Source organism: Centruroides sculpturatus, unplaced genomic scaffold (assembly GCF_000671375.1).
Source record: "Centruroides sculpturatus isolate CEXI.00-Female unplaced genomic scaffold, Cexi_2.0 scaffold2495, whole genome shotgun sequence".
In the NCBI taxonomy this organism is placed as follows: Eukaryota; Metazoa; Arthropoda; class Arachnida; order Scorpiones; family Buthidae; genus Centruroides; species Centruroides sculpturatus.
In genome coordinates, this window is record NW_019386583.1 from 13,543 (window position 1) to 30,737 (window position 17,195).

At 27.0% G+C, this 17,195-nt stretch overlaps 1 protein-coding gene across 1 annotated transcript; it reads left to right on the top strand.

The window, feature by feature from the left end:
• Nucleotides 1-5,960: 5,960 nt before the first annotated feature.
• On the top strand, nucleotides 5,961-16,097 carry LOC111615353 (twitchin-like; the record flags this gene model as incomplete). Its single annotated transcript, XM_023356774.1, has 6 exons — nucleotides 5,961-6,036; nucleotides 8,884-8,924; nucleotides 8,970-9,288; nucleotides 9,363-9,665; nucleotides 10,648-10,748; nucleotides 15,939-16,097. Coding segments are annotated over exons 1-6 (999 nt in total), but the record flags the coding sequence as incomplete, so codon positions are not given.
• Nucleotides 16,098-17,195: the final 1,098 nt, after the last annotated feature.

The window sequence follows — 17,195 nt, forward strand, 5'->3', positions numbered from 1 at the left end:
TAATGGCATCCACGTTATTCCGCTCTATCTCTGTTAAATCAAATGTATTGTACAGAGTTGCCGCCGGTCCAATAGCTGACATTAATGTAGCAGCCCGCACTTCACTAAGCTTTGTATGTTATCGCATAAAATTCGAAAGCTTATTTCCATAGTTTCCATTTGACCGCCATATTGTCTTCCGTCACCTCCAATTCCAACGGAAGGCGAGCATTTGTTGAATCTGTCTCGTGACATATTGGGACTTTATTCAATGTGCTTCTCTAAAAACAGTAAACTTCTGACACCATATATTAACAGGTCACTTTGTTAATGACTGGAAAACGCACTAAACAGTTGAGGTAGAGCAAGAGACAATTTTTAACACTTCTAAACTAACATTTATTTCGTAGGCGACTGCTACAGTTGAATGCCTTCTCGTTACAAAAACTAATAAACACAAATTGATTTACACTCAACACTAATAATAAATTAAAACATGAAAACAATAAATAGAATACGTAAATACTATAAAGTAAAATTAAAATTACATTTACTGATCTCACGCCCTCCACATGGCTTCCAGATGCCATATGTGTACCGCTTTCATGCTTCGCTATAAGTTCCTTTTTTCATATGAATTATCGATATTATAACCTTCTTCTTGTTAGATTTCGTTACTTCCACATATTTCTCGGATACCATTATTAATAAGTAAAGGTTATATTGGGTTGAACAGAATATTTTTGCGTTTTTTCAACAGCTGTTGTTACTTAACATATGTGTGATTTAATTATAACAAGTTTTGAAATGTATTGCTAATCTTAGATTGTATTTTTGATTCAAAAGCTTATTTTATTCTTGAAGTGCTATTTTAATTGCGTATGAAGTTTGAACTTTGAAGCATTGTTCGATCTTCGAAACGAATTTTTGTCAAATTTAGGTTTGATCTCTCAAGCGTTCGAAGTATGAGGTACAACTGTAATATCATTTTAAAAAAAACATAAAAAATTAAGTCAGTATGAAGAATATCCGTTAAGTGAAAATTATTTCATAATCTAAACTAAAATATCTCAGCTGAATTACTGAATAATTTACAAATAAATGAAAGACGAAAATCATAACTATTCAAAATATCCTGTTCTAAATCTGTGAGTATTAAATGGAAACAATAATTGGAAAAGATACATCTCCAGTACGTCATCACTTCATAAAATTATGATATTATCAATCGTTCTTTTTTTAAGTGGTACCATTTTTGGTCTTATTGAATATGAATTTTCGAGTTAATTGATTACATAAAAATAATCTATTAAAATAAAAGTTGTTTAAAGATTGTAAAATATTTCCATTTTATGCGATTTTTACCTATTTACTATCTCTAAGGCACAAAGAATACAGAAGATAATCATAGTGGATGTGTCACCTTTCACTCACTGATAAATTTTTATGATTATTCTCATCTTATAGTTGCTATAAACAAAGGGAGATGATGAGTAAGAACAAAATAAAATTTTATGAGATACAATTCTTTGTAACAATCTTTTAGAAAGTGTGTCACAAATTTCACATTCTTATTTCTGTTATCGATATTTTAATATGTAAATTTGATACGTTAAAAACATCAATAATCGAAACGAATTGAATATTTCCTTTTTATACTTTATTTAAAACAAATTAGAATAACATAAAGTTTAATAATAAATACTTAAATAAAAATTTATTTAATTGTAAATTGTAAATTTGATTTTTTGTGATTAAATTAGAANACTATAGAAAATGTAACAAACTAAATTTAACTTAACTGAAAACTCGATTTCTTTTAAATAATTAATAATGATAAATAATAACACAATATTGTTAATTACATATATAAGATATCGTTAAAAATTGAAAATTTTTAGTGATATTGATGCCTAATTGCTAAAAATATAGATGGGAATTAGCCATTAATTTGCCTCAAATATTTTGACTCAGTAAATCCGATGAAAACATTCATTATTTGTGTACAGAATTTAACAATGAAGATAATAGACGTATCTTCAGTGGAGGTTCTCAATGTATACTTGAGTTTTATGTTTCTCTTTCATCTCTATTATTATCGAATTTTATTGTTACAAGTTTTAAAACGAAGATATATCTAAATTGTTCTACGTGGCTCTCATTTTAATTTTAACTGGACATTTAATTCTGTCAAAAATAGATCTTTGAGATGGAATGTTATACTTACATCTCGTTTTATTCCTTTTATTGTGCCAATTTTTCATAATTTTTCTATTATTTGTATAATTTCATTTATTTAATTTTTTCAGCTGCACATTATTTTTTTCTATTAAATCTTAAGTCAACAACATTATTGGATTCAAATTTTACTAATTATTTAAATTTATTTTTTCCTTCATAGCACGCAAAATTTCAAGTACTAGGTTTACGTATCTAAAAATTAAAATCTATGATTAAAATAAACAATATATTTTGAAGATATTCTAAATAAATAAATGATAGATATTTCAGTTTAATTTAAAGTGAAAATAAATTTGGCATATTAATTACATTAATAATCTTAATTTATATTATATTTATGTATACGTGTATGTATGTATTTATATACATATCAAAAAATAAACTACAAAATATAAGTTTAGCATCATACAAAAATTTAAAATACAAGCTAAGAAACAATTAAAAATTTCAATTAATTGCAACTTTTCATTAATTACTAAACATTTTAAAGTTTAAAAAAAAATGTTTATTTTATTGTTGGCGTTAATTGAAACAACACAGAATCAACAAAACACGAATGATTAGTGACTCTTTTTATTGTTAGATTGTTTGTGAGTTTAAAATTAATTATACTAGTAAACAAATAATTTTACAGAAAGTTTTAATGATACATAATTACGGTCCTTATAAGTTTAAAAAAAGTAATTTTAAATAATCTATAAAGGTACAAATTTAAAAGAATAAATTCAGACAGTTTAAAATAATATTTTTATTTATTTATTTGAATATGGGCAAAAATCTTAAAACATTTTTATTGTAAAATATATAATTAAAAAAATATCTTAATATGTATTAGGATTAATAATTTCAATTTTATCTTTTAAGACAAGAAATTTAACGTTTTTAATGTTATTATCATACGAAAAATTAAATTTTTAGCTTTGAAACAATTATGAATTTTTAAAATATGAGAGATTTAACTTTATTTGGTAAATTAATACTTCAAGTGAAAAGAACATAAAAGGTTTAATTTAAGAAATTAAAACATCGAAAATGATTTTTATAATTGTTAAGTTAATTTGTCTGTCTATGAATATTGGAATATAAATTAAGTTATTATTATTTCCAGAAAATAATCAAAATATAATTGTATTATGTTCTTTCTTTCGTCGCCAAATAAACTAAGTTTTAGATTATTTTTAGTTTCGTTGATACTGTAATATTAATAATTCTATCTTTGTAAACGATATAGTATTAGATTTGTTGTTTAAATTTATAAAGAATTTTATTTTAATAAAATATTTATATAATAAAAAATATAACTAGAAACTTGAAAATGCCATTGAAAATAATAAAAATTAATTTATAATTGCTAAAATACTGTTAGAGAATGTAATCAAAGAGATGGTTGTTTTGATATTTTTAAACTTTAAATCTAAAAATTTTGTGTAAACAAAGCATAATAAAGAAAAAATTTTAAACAGAATTATATTTTATTTGATGAAAGATGTTGTTAATCTTTCATTACGATTATACATTTCCAATTTGTACTTTTTAAATTAAATGAAATTAATCCGTTTATACATTAGATACTGGTAAATACCGTATAATCATAATTAAATAAATAATTAAAGTCCAACGCTATAGCAGTCCAAATACAATCAAATCTGGCAAGATGACATTTCAGGACACACGTAATTCATTTTTTAAAAAATATATTTGATACAAAAACTCACCACTACGGAATTTCGGCGCTGCATGCAACAACGTTTTATTTCTAATAGAGCCTCGTAAAGACCTTAGTAATGCAGGGGATAATGCTCAACGTTGTCCCATTCTGAAAGTATGTTCAACTATCAGAAGATAAATAACAGTGTGTTCAACTACCATAATCGATTCTTTGAGTGCTTCTCACATGCAGTGTAATGATGGACATTAACTACGTAAAAAGTAGCTAACAACATAATTAACTAGTATAAAAGGCAATGTAATTTAACTATTAGCTAATTATGTAGTTTCTTTGATTTTATAAAAGTAGTTGAAACTATTAGTTAAATATTCAGATATAGAGAAATAAACAATCAAACTGGATTAAAATAATAGTTCTGTTTTCATTTTATCCTTATTATTTAAAACTTTAATATATTTTGTAAGTAATATCTCGGAATGCACGTTTTTCAAATTTTTTCAGACATTCTACATCGTCTAAGTGTTCAAATTTGTTTTGACAAGGAAAACAGATGTTCTACTGCATCACTATTGGCAAGGGTTGCGTTGTATTCTAAAAATCATTCTTTACATGATGGTAGTTGTGTAGCTTAAACTAACATATTCTTTTCTAAATTTCCTATTTTACAGAAAAATTCCTTGCAACTTTTTAATTTAAGAGTAGGGCAATAAGTAAGTAACTCGATTGGTTGTTTGAATTCGACTTTATCAACTGGTAATACAAAAATTCAAAAGTTAAAATTGTTCAAAAGCGAGTAAAGAAGTTGAACTAAATTTGTTGACTTTAAAACATATTCGCTCTGCTTAATGCAATAGATTATTTCAAAACATCATTATAGTTAAAGGAAATCATTAAAAGGAAAACTAGTTAGAATGGTTGAAACTGAACATGTAGTTGACTATAAAACATTTTGTAAAAATAATAAAACAATAAATGTTTTATTCTGTCATAAAAATATTTTTAAAATGTAACAAAAATAGCTGAAAGCGATCACATCCATATGTCAAATGCCACGTCTTCTTCCACCTCTTTCATCTGACATAGAACCTTCCAATTAGGATGATTCATGTCTACTCTTTCACTGTGTGGACTGTAGTAGTTTAATTACTAAATTGAGATAGTGATTGTAGCTAGTAGTTAATTATATTGAGAGTAATTAACTACATTGTGTAATTTCATTAGTAGTTAACTACTACCCATCTCTGATGTAGTGTGATGCTGACTTCCAAGGCTGCAAAATTTGCAATGCTGTCCTCAATAAACCACACTTTTTAAGTGTCCTCAACCAAAATTTACACAAATGACCAGTGAACGAGATGATGCTATAATGCAGCCTCAAAATTGTCGTTGTTTTCATAAAACGCTTTATGCTGGCGAGATGCTGGCCATCACAGCTGATAAGAATGTCGTTCAAGATTTGTAGTCACTTTTATACCTAGAATATGGCTTCATCAGGCGTGCTTATGCAAAAAAAAAAACTCTTTTCGTTGCTTGCAGAGCAAAAAGTGCTGTACCAAATATTTTTTTACATAAAGGAACGCCATGTAATATAGACTAGTATGTAATTTGAAACAGTGCTATTTTTAAGTTTTTGACAACTCGCATTGCGTACTATCTTGCGGCACTTTCTTAGCTTGAGAGTAACAAAACTATTCTACGTTAATCGAACATCTGAGAAGTAACATTTTTGTTCGTATCTCACTTCTGTTTTTCTTCGTATTTTTAGCAAGATTTTGACAAGTTTTTATATTTGTGAAGGAACAAGCTTATACAGTAGCGTATTTATTAATAAGTGTACGACAAGTGCTTTCAAACAGAAAACCAAAGCATGTAAGCTTCTCTGTTTTTGGAATCACATGACTTTTATAGAACAATTATAGTTTGTATAATTTGAACCAGGAAATGGTGTGTAATTTGTCCGATTGGTCCATATTATACTACCAAAGTTAGATATCAGGTTCATATTAAACGCATTAGAATAATACTATAACAAGTAACATTCGCTTAAAATTCATTTAGTAATAATTAAAAGATGACAACCGGAGCTGATAGAAGAGCTAAAGAGAAATACTGTCAAAGGATTATCGTTTCCTTTTGCCATGAAAGCCGTAATAAATGGCATCTTGTGCAGCAAAAGATACGAGATTTCTAAAGCCACATTAGAAAGGTGTTTGATAAAAAAAAAAAAGCCAAAGAGCTACAAGGCTCGACTGTGAACTTACCTGTGGAAATAGAAAACTAGCTGTAAAAGCATGTTATTGACCTGAAAAGTATGTTCTATGGAATTACAAATACTTCAGAAACTAGCATATCAGCAAGTAGAACTGAAATACTAGATACAATATTGATTCAATTAAAAAAAATATTACTTCTGCAATAATTGCAAGTAATGAATTTCTGTAAATTAAGCTACTCTTGAAATATTTTGCAACAATTCTAAAAAATAAAATTCCAAAATTTTAAACTTTTTAAAATTCTTTCCTTACTTACATTTAGTAGTTTCATTATTAGTAGTATTTTTTATTAATTGCCTTGTTATTTCAATTTTTTCACAGTACATTATTCTGTTGCTGCAAAATATGCTTGGATGTAATATGAACCAACAGTGGTCCACATTACACTCAAGGATGTGTAATACGTACAAACGCAAGAAAAAATAAAACTTTCATTTTCATTGATTATAACATAAATTAAAAAATTTTTTACCAATAAGATTGGCAATAAGAATCAATAGCGGATCTGCTGACTTAAAAGGAAAGTTATTGCAGGTACAGTACAATTTCACTCACAATAAACATTTCTCCTTAAGTGGTACAAATTCTACGGTGTTCCCAAATTTCTCTTCTGGCAGAGATTTGTAAAGATTTACCAAATTCTCTTTTTAAAATAGAATTTTAAAAAGAAAATTATTTATATAAATAAGTAAATATGCTTCGGGGGTCATATTTGTGCTTAGGATGTAGACCTTGCTTTAAAGTATTCTTTATGCATTTATGAACGTTTTTTTTTTAATTTGATTTATAAATTTTAAAAAAAGGCATGATGAGATGCATACTTTTTGTTCAGTTTTGTTTATTTTAATCTTCTAAACGCAGTTTTTTTAATTTTCGTAAATATAAATGTTCAGTTTTAAAAATTTTAATTTTCCATTTAGTAGAAGATTATCTCTAATTTCTAATTAAACAATAGTAGTTATGAATTTTAAAAAGAAACGAAAAACTTATATTTATAATAAGAATGATCGATCGAAGTTTAAGTACCGAACTGTCTATGACTTGAAGTAGATATACTTATAGAATGAGTGGAAGAAGAAGATTCAGTAACTATTCTGTCTTTAGAGAAAATATTCTCGATTGGCTGGTTTAATTCTTAGATAGTAAATTGGTAAATTAAATTTAGTAAAATTAATTCTAAAGAATTTGCAATATCAATTTTCAAAAGTTTAAAAAATGATTAATAACTGAGAACTTTTTTGTTTTTTATACTTCTGATCTTTATATTTTTTCTATTTAATTTTGAAGATTAGGATTGAAAAAAATGAATTATTTAACAAAAAAATAGATAATTATAAAAATTTTAATGTTTTTTTCATAAATGTAATTTCAATGAATGATATAAAAAAGAAATCCATCAAACATCTTAAGAGATTTAAGATTTGCATAGATTAAAATATAAAGTTTAGATAATATTGTAATTCTAGAAATTTTTCCTCCAAATCATATTTCCTGTGATTTTTAGACGTGTTTAAAACACAACGATATATTTTTAAAGTATACACAATCTTACGGGTTTGATAATAATAATATTAAAAAAATGAAGAAACAATTTTATCGAGTTTATAAAGCTGTAAAAAGCCGACACTATAACATCATTTATACTACTCGGTAAAACAACTTCGTGAAGAATTTTTTATAGATCTCTATACCATGTTTTGTCTTCAAAAGTTGTTTTTGTTATATTGATAGTACAGGGTATCAAGCATTATTTTAGATTCCTGCAGTTGTCACACCTGTTTTTTTTACTTCAAATAAAATTCCAAGTTTCTAGAAGTTGTCTGATGAATTTTTCACTTCCTACAACCATTTTGTTTTCGAGTTATTACTATTGAAAACTGTTAGGAATTTTATAATTGGCTAGTTAACATTTTACAAAAAAAAATTAAGCTTATGCAATCAAAGTGGACTAAGTCCGCGAAAACTATTTTAGAGAACGACTTATTTAAGAATTTTATGTAAAAAAAAATTCAAAATACACTAATGGTACTACATATACTTAATTCAGTATATAATGCATCATTTTTTTTTAAGCATGAAGTTCAGAAAACTTCCAAAAATTAAATAAAACAGTAGATAACAAATGAAATTTTAATTTGGACCTGATTCGCTTTAGAACCGATCATCCAAACATAACTTTGGATGTTGTAATAGATATAACACAAATGTGCGTATATCCCATTTTCCTAAAGAATTTACAAAATCTTTAATCATAAAGTTTATATAAATATATCAAAAATAGTTTTTAAATAAAATTGGATTTCTTTTTTTGGTACTTTTTAAAGCCTGATTTTGGTTTTATAAAAATCAAAACAGTGATTCCATAACTCAATGCATACTTACTGCAAACATTAACTGCATAAGTAGCAGCAATGTATTAAGTAATTGAACTGACCAGAAACAAAGTAAACAACATTTCAGTTTCTCTCTTAAAACATACAATTCTTGCATTTTGGTGAATCTCCCCAATTAATGTCCATAGTCTTAGCCAATATACTTCTCCATGTTTTGCTGTTATTACCATAATATTTTATTCTACTGCAAGTTTCCCCAAACTTTGTTTGCATGATCAAACATATTCTGCAGTTCTGGTTACAATTAACAAATATGTAATTAATATAAATTATAGGCTACATTTAAAAATTAATGATTAAATGCGCTATTTTTTAATTTATAATTTAGATAAACCTACTCCACCTCAAGGACCACTTATACCTGAAGAAGTAAGAGCTTATTTAAAAATTAATGATTAATGTGGCTATTTTTTAATTTATAATTTAGATAAACCTACTCCACCTCAAGGACCACTTATACCTGAAGAAGTAAGAGCTGATCATGTTAAACTAAAGTGGCAGAGACCATTAGATACTGGTGGTCAAGAATTACAAGGATATGTAATTGAAAAATTGGATGCTGAGACTGGACGATGGATTCCTGCAGGGGAAGTGGGACCAGATAAACAATCATTTACTGTTGAAGGCTTGACACCTAAAAAGAAATATAAGTTTAGAGTTAAAGCAGTGAATAAAGAAGGTGAATCTCTTCCTTTGGAAACTGATCAACCAATTTTGGCAAAGAATCCATATGGTATGTAATTGTATTAAATTAAATTAAATTTTTTTTATATTTTTTTATTTTATTAAATTAATTTTTAAAAATAGATGAACCTGGAAAACCTGGTAAACCTGATATTGTTGATTATGATAATACTCGAGTGGATTTGAAATGGGCTGCACCAGAATCAGATGGAGGCAGACCTATACTCCATTATGTTATTGAAATTAAGGAAAGATTTAGTGTTGAATGGAAAGAAATTTTTAAAACAGAAAGTAACAAATGTGAAGCTACAGTTAAAGATTTAAAAGAAAATATGGTTTGTCAGTTTAGAGTGAAAGCTATAAACAAGGCAGGTGTGAGTGAACCTAGTGAGCCAACAGATAATCATACAGTAAAACATAGATATCGTAAGTAAAAATTAATTTTTAAATAAATATTAAAATTTTACTGCTTTGTATAAAAACAATGTTACTGTTCAACATCTTTTCTTTGTTTGTTTAAATTAATTTTCTAAACAATGGTGATAACAGTTACTCTCTTAGATGAATGTCAGCTAACAAGGGTTATAAGAATGAACAGTGCTAAAGCTTGAATTAAAATTTTTCCTTGTCCTCTAACAGAGTAACTAGGAATAATCTCTATTAAGATTCTATTGTTACTATGATAGTTAACTGGAATGAATCCAATGGCCATTTACTAAGTTGAATGCATAAATTATAATGATATCAAATAAAACTTTTTTCAGGGAAAATTAACTTTAGACAATAATGAAGCCTATTAATTTAAAAGTGAGTAAGTAAGGAAAAATAAAGCTCTTTATCTCCAGGCAAGGAAAGGCACTGGCCAAAATGTATGTCAATATTGGAGATGAATAAGAGAATGTACAACATATGAATTCTCCAAAAGAAGTCTAGAGTAGTTCCCAGTTTAAGCCCTATCCTGGCCAGTTCTTTTCTTCCAGATGATTCTAAATTACAGTATTTAATAAATTATTAAAATTATAATTATTCATTTAGATAAGAGATGGCACCTAACGTCTATCTCTAATAGCAAATTACTTAGTATTAATCATTAAATTACCAGATTTATAGCCCAATTATTTAAGGCGATCATTTGATTATGTATCTATTTGAATCATTTTCCAAGTAAAGATATTTGCATTTGTTAGTTTTTGATAAAAATTGTTGTTTGGAGAAAGCATGCTACAATTGTTATGCTTTTAACACATTCCATTTAACTAAATTAAAATTCAAGTTTAATTCATATTGTAATTAACAAGTTAGCAACATAGCTGAATAACTCAACTTTTGAATAAATATTTTTTTATTTAATTAGAATAATTCAGAANAATCATAAAATACTTTGATATTTTGTTTTCAACATATTTAGATGAAGGACTACACAAATGTTATGAGAAATGGGTCCTGTTGGATTTGGCTGAATCTTTGATACTTTGTAGTTCTAGTGGTCTGGATCAAAAGTCTCTGGAGGCACAAAGTCAAAAAATGAACAGTTTTGAATTATTGAGCATCCATGATGCAAAAAGACAACATAATTTACACATGTTTTAAACAGGGAAGAAGTTACTGTAAGATTAGAGCATCTCACTCCTCCCAATGTCAACAAATTCAATGTCAAGTCTTGTCATCAAAACAAAAAAATATGTATATATATATTTTTTTTGGAATTAAGAGAAATATAGCATTATAAAGAAGGGAGTGAGGGCCAACCTTCTTGACTGGTACTTTGTATGAACTATTGGTATTAACCATTAATATAGTTGATGAAGTCAGTATCCATGCTCCCAAGCCCGAATGATAAATGTCTAAATACATCCATGATTGTGAAGCCTTAAATCTTTCTTTTTCTTTTCAAAATATATGTGAGATTATATGTTTTCAAAAATTATTGATGTTCATTATCTGAAAATCATTCATTATGTGATACATGCAAGTTTGATTCTTATGCTGTTTGGGTTCTTTCTACATTAGTAGATATAATACACTTTGCTATGTGGTGCATGGGCATTCTTGCAAGAGACCCGCTCTGCCAAGATTTGATAACAGTTGAAAAGGAACTCTGTCAGGGCAAGCCATTTTATATAAAGTTTTTAACCAAAAAAGATTTAGGGCTTTATGACTCATGCATGAGTTATGCTGTTTTTGCATCTTGGACACTTGATAACTCAAAAATCATCCATTTTTTGACTTTGTGCTTATGGAGACTTCTGATCAGAACCACTAGAACTACAAAATATCAAAAATTCAGCTAAATCTAACAGGATCCATTTTCTGTAAGATTTGTGCAGTGTCCCTTATTATTGAAATATTACTTCAAAAATTAATGAATGTTTTAATTTATAATAATAGCTTGTTGCATTTTATTAGTGCCACTATAGTTTTGACTTATCTTTTTTTAATATATTTTAAAGCAGATGTGTCAAACTCATTTAAACAACAGGCCATTGGTAAGATTCATACAGGCCACATCACATTTACAAATTTTCTAAAAATTATAATTTGAAGTGATAACGCAGGAATATAGATAGAACAGTTAAAACACATTATGTAGTTCAGCGAATTTGACTCAAGAATATATAATTGCTATGGTATTGCTTTCATTTAAACATTTGTTTTATTTAATGTACATATTTATAAAACTAAAATTAATTGTTTTCACTGAAAACTTGCCAGTGCTATCTTCCTCCTTGTTTTCATACATCTGAATTCAAAGACTGAGAACAGTCTTCATCATGGCAGATGATGTTTATCAGTTAATTTTGATGTGTAAGCTGTTTTATTTAATTTCAGAGCATTGTGGCCAGGGGCCATGAAAAATCACATCAGGCTGCCAGTTTGACACCTGTTTTAACAAGGGTGTAAAGTAAAGTAACAATTGATGACTGAAAGTTATGTTAAACACAGATAGTTATGACTGTAGTTTAAAATCTGGAAGGTCATTATGTAATTATATATACATTCAGAATAAATTAAGCAATGTAAATAAATAACATTAAAATAATTAGTAAATATAATCATTCTCAAAAATTCTATTTTTTTTCTAAGAAAGATGATAATAAATAAAGAAAGAATATAAAGAATTTATTCAAGCAACAAAAAAAAACATTTCAATGTATTGAAATATTTTTTATAGCTTGAATAAATTACAGTAAAATCTCATTAAGTCAAAGTTTAAGGATTTAAAAAAATCCCATCTTTGAATCAAAGAATTTTGAGTTAACAAGTTTAATATCTGATTTTTGTGGCACTAAACTTTCCATTATCAAACCATTTTTTTAAGAATCTGTTCACAATGATTACAAAATTGTATATAGTTTATAATGCTTTTGAGAGCATTGTCAATGCTTTCCTTGTGTCCCATTCAAAACACTGATAACAAACTGTATTAATAAAAGGATGTCAATGCAAGAAATTAAGATCACAGACCTATCAAAGAGTGGAGGGTATACAAGAAAATATGTTCAACTTAAAATTATTAACAATTTCAATTTAAAGAGATTGAATTATAAGGAAAGCTCTACTTACTATACAGTACCTGGGATCTGAAAACAGCTTTGAATTAAAGCAATTCGACTTAGCGAAGTTTTACTGTATTTCCTTTAGTTAATTTTATATCTGATAATCATTTATCAAAATATTTTAAACATTTGTTTATTTTTATAAAAATTGAAGTATTTTATTTCAGTTACTTATTACTGTAAATAAATCATGTTTGAAATTATTTAATAATCTTCTATATATATATATATATGAAGATGTTTGTTTGCTATGCATTGCCAATTGCTATGAAACTTGGCAGTTGCATTCACATACATCTAATTTAGATCAAGTCATACATCCCACCCCAAAATATTGATTGGATTTCTATATTTCAATTAATTTCTGTCTACATTCATTTGCTGGGTTTACATGGAGCACCATCTGTTGAAAAAATTTAAGAAAATAATAAAATTATATATAATTCTTACAAAAAAGGATATAATTAAAGATATATATATATATATATTATATTCACTTAAATACTGCAACAATTATATAGTGTAAAAAAGACACATTATTACACACCACTACGTCATTACTGTGACAGGTAGCACATGACACTTGGCTGCATAGAGTGGAGTAGTATTTTTCTCCTGTACATTATACTTTTCCTGTTAGCAATAGAGTTGTCTGGTTATGTATCTAACTGCATTCAAGGGAAAATTTTTGAATTGAAATAATGTGATTTCCAGTTCAAACTGAAATTTTGTATTTAGTTAATTTGGGTCACCTTCTCTTACGCTTTCCATATCTGGTCTTGATGTTCATCTATCTAATACTACATTTGCACACAATCCACGACTCACTTCAATCTCAATTGAAGTCACAGTCACAATCCAGATTGTAGATATACAATCTGGATTGTGACTGTCGCTAGTCGAACGTCGTGCTGTTCGCACAGGCAGTCCGTTTGAGAAGAACCTGGCTATTACACCCGATCATAAAACTGATGTAACTACATGGTATGTCACAAACACCAACAAACAAAATGGAAGTTTTGGTTAGAAATAAATACTTTTTCTTGCCATACATCTAATAATAGACAGATGTTGTCGTCTCTCCAGATGTCTTTTTTATTTCTCTGTCAATAGCCCGACACGTGTTCCGCAGCCATCTTGTATTTTCTCGTGCGCGTGGGATTGTGGGATCTCTCTTATGACTGAATCTAGTTTCGAGAACTCTCTCCAGTCGATCGCGATTGAACCTTGTTTCAGTCGAGACGGAACACTCTCCGACCTTAGTCACAATCTAGATCGAAATGCTTGGTGCGAACAGAGTATAACTCTGTTCCTGAGATCAAAGAAAGACAGATAGGCAGACAGACAACAGTGGGAATTTATAAGTCTACAGTTTTTTCAAATTGCAACCCAATAAGTATCCTCTAATAACTATAAAACCACAAATACTGATAGTCATTCATGGGTTTGCACTTTATTTACATGCTGAGCCTTACTGCCAAATCTGCTTCCAGTATGCTACAACTTTCAAAAGTTTCCTTTACTTAGATGTTTTTGCTGAGCTTTACTTTATCAACCTAGTTTCACCAGTTTTTTTACAGTATCACATAAATGAAATTATTCTCACATTTATACAAGGATTTTTTATTTAAACAAATCTTATATCAAGTCTTTCAGATATTAAGGTTAACAAATTCAATCACATATGGGGACATCACAATCTGTCTAACATGGATCACTTTTCAAATATTAATAGTAGACCAGTAATTAGTAGTCGTTGACTATCCTATCTCTCGGGAGGAAGTCAACTACTACTTTTGGTCAAACTTATTTCAATCTTCTACTGTTACACTCCCTTCTTACTTTCAGACCAAAGGTATGGTGGCATTCAAATAGGAAAATTACATAATACAAGATTACCAGCGAGCACAAAATATGATTTAAGTGGTTTTCAAGGGTGCAAAATTTAAATATTTGGTCCATCACAAAATTTTATTTGTTGGCAGATTACCATTTGATATTCAGCTGTGAATGGAACAATTTGTTAGAGATAACATTAAAAAAAATGACCAATGAAATTGTGCCATTTTGTACCATTTAAGTATCTTTATAAACATGACAATGGTAGGCTAAAATAACCAAACTCTTTATATGGTTTTTATTTTAATGTTTGTTATATTATAGTATTTGATTTATATAACAACAAAGGTTATCTTATGTAAGGATTTATCACACCAAGTGACCAATCTAACACATTTTAAAAATTTTTTATTTCTCTACTGTACACAATTTAAAGATTGGTCACGCGATAAAATCTTATGTAAGATAACTTTTGTAGTTATATAAACTAAATACTATAATGTAATATAATAGAAGGGTTAGAAGTACCAAGAATCTAATAATCTTAATGTTTGTTCTTATTTTTTGCCCAGGCAATGCTGGGCTTGCCTGCTAGATTGCTTATAATTTAGAAATGTTTTGGTTTTCAATAAATGTGAATTTTTAATACCATAATATCTAACTAATAAAATGATTAAGATCATCTTATTAATTTAAACCTTTTAAATATATCTTTTTATAATAATCAATTTTGAATCACTAAAAGAAATGAAGAACCTTAATAATCATATTGGAAATAATTTGATAGATGTATCTCATTTTATAATCTGAAATTTATAAAAAGCAGATGATATAAAAACACAAATAAAATTAGTTTAATTACATAATATATATAGAAAACTTGTATAATTAATCATACTTGAAGAATTTTAAGATTTTAATCACTGTTTCTTTTAAATTAATAAATATTATTTTCTTTTTACACACTAAACATTTTAATCTAAAAAGTAACCTTTTAATATGAATTTTTGCAACTCAAAAATTTTTACTTTCTATTTAACTTTACTTTCTATTTTATCACATATAAAATTATTGTTCATCATATAAAAGTAATAATGCTATCATTCACAAATAAATTACTTGAGATGATCAAGTATTGAATGTTTAATAAATTCTTTTATTAGTTTATCTTAAAATTTTTCTACAAATTACTTTTTAACAAATCTATTAACTTTTTAGTAATTTTTTTTAATATTTAAAATTTTAAAAATATTTTAATATACAGTATATAAATAACTTGACTTTTTTTGTTTTTTTAATGAAGCTTCAGAATGAAACTCAGAAAGCAGCACTTAGATTTGAAAGAGCAAATGGTTCTCATATGGCAGCTAAAGAAATGGTTCAATTGGCTGAAGAAGAATTGAATAAAGGCCATACTTTTGATTCAGCAAGACAGGAAATGCTAAATCAAGCAACTAAATGGGTATGAATAAAAAAAANTGGTCGTGATGAAGCTGATGTTGAAATTCTTGTTTTAGGTATATTTTTAAATTTATTGCTAATAAAATATTTTAAAATATATGTCTACAATCATGATTTACAGACACTATAAATCTAACTCTATGGTAATTAATATTTAATTAATAGATTAAATAACTTTATATTAGTAATTATATAATTTGTATATTATGTTATATTCATCAAAATACATAATTATTATAAAATTCAGTATGACTAACATATTAATATTGATATTATTAAGAAAATATTATTATGTATAATTTTATTTTAAAAATGTGAAGGAATGTAATAAATGTTGAAAATTTTTATCCTAAAATTATAATATTGACTAACTTTTATATTTTTAATTTTTATGAAGTCTTATATTTCTAAGAGCAATAATTTATTTATTTATAAAAATATTTATAAATTTTAATTTATAGATGCTATAAAATTGAGTTTTATTTGCATCAAATCATGTCTCACAGTAGTCGTTATTGTTGTTTTGAAAATTTAAGTTTTTTAAAATGATAATTTTGTTTTAAAATGTAATTTTGATCTTATCTTTGCTTCATTCATAATAATTATAAATATCTAAATATTATTGATCCAAAAACTTAAAAAAATGTTAAAATAACTGAAAGTTTGAATTCATTTGAAATTTTGGAAATATTAAATCTTTATTCACATTTAATTATATTTATAGTAATTAAATTCAGGGCCATGCGGTAGATTTTCTCAGTATGATGCAAGTCTTTGAAATGCCACCTCTTAAATTCTGCTTATACCACCCCTTAAATGCTGCTTGTGCTACCTAATGCAGCCACTCCTCTGCATCATAGTACAGCATGGCCCTGATTAAATTCATAAAATTTTGCTGTTATGTGAATATTATATTATTATAAAGCATGTACAGTAGACCCCCTATAAAATGGGTTCATATAATAAGGATTCATATATAACGGCGAAAAAATTGCGATCATATTTGTATAAACATGCTAAAAGAGATTCGTATGATACGGTAAAACGTCATCGCCAACTCATGTCATACAAGGATTTTTTATTTAAACAAATCTTATAT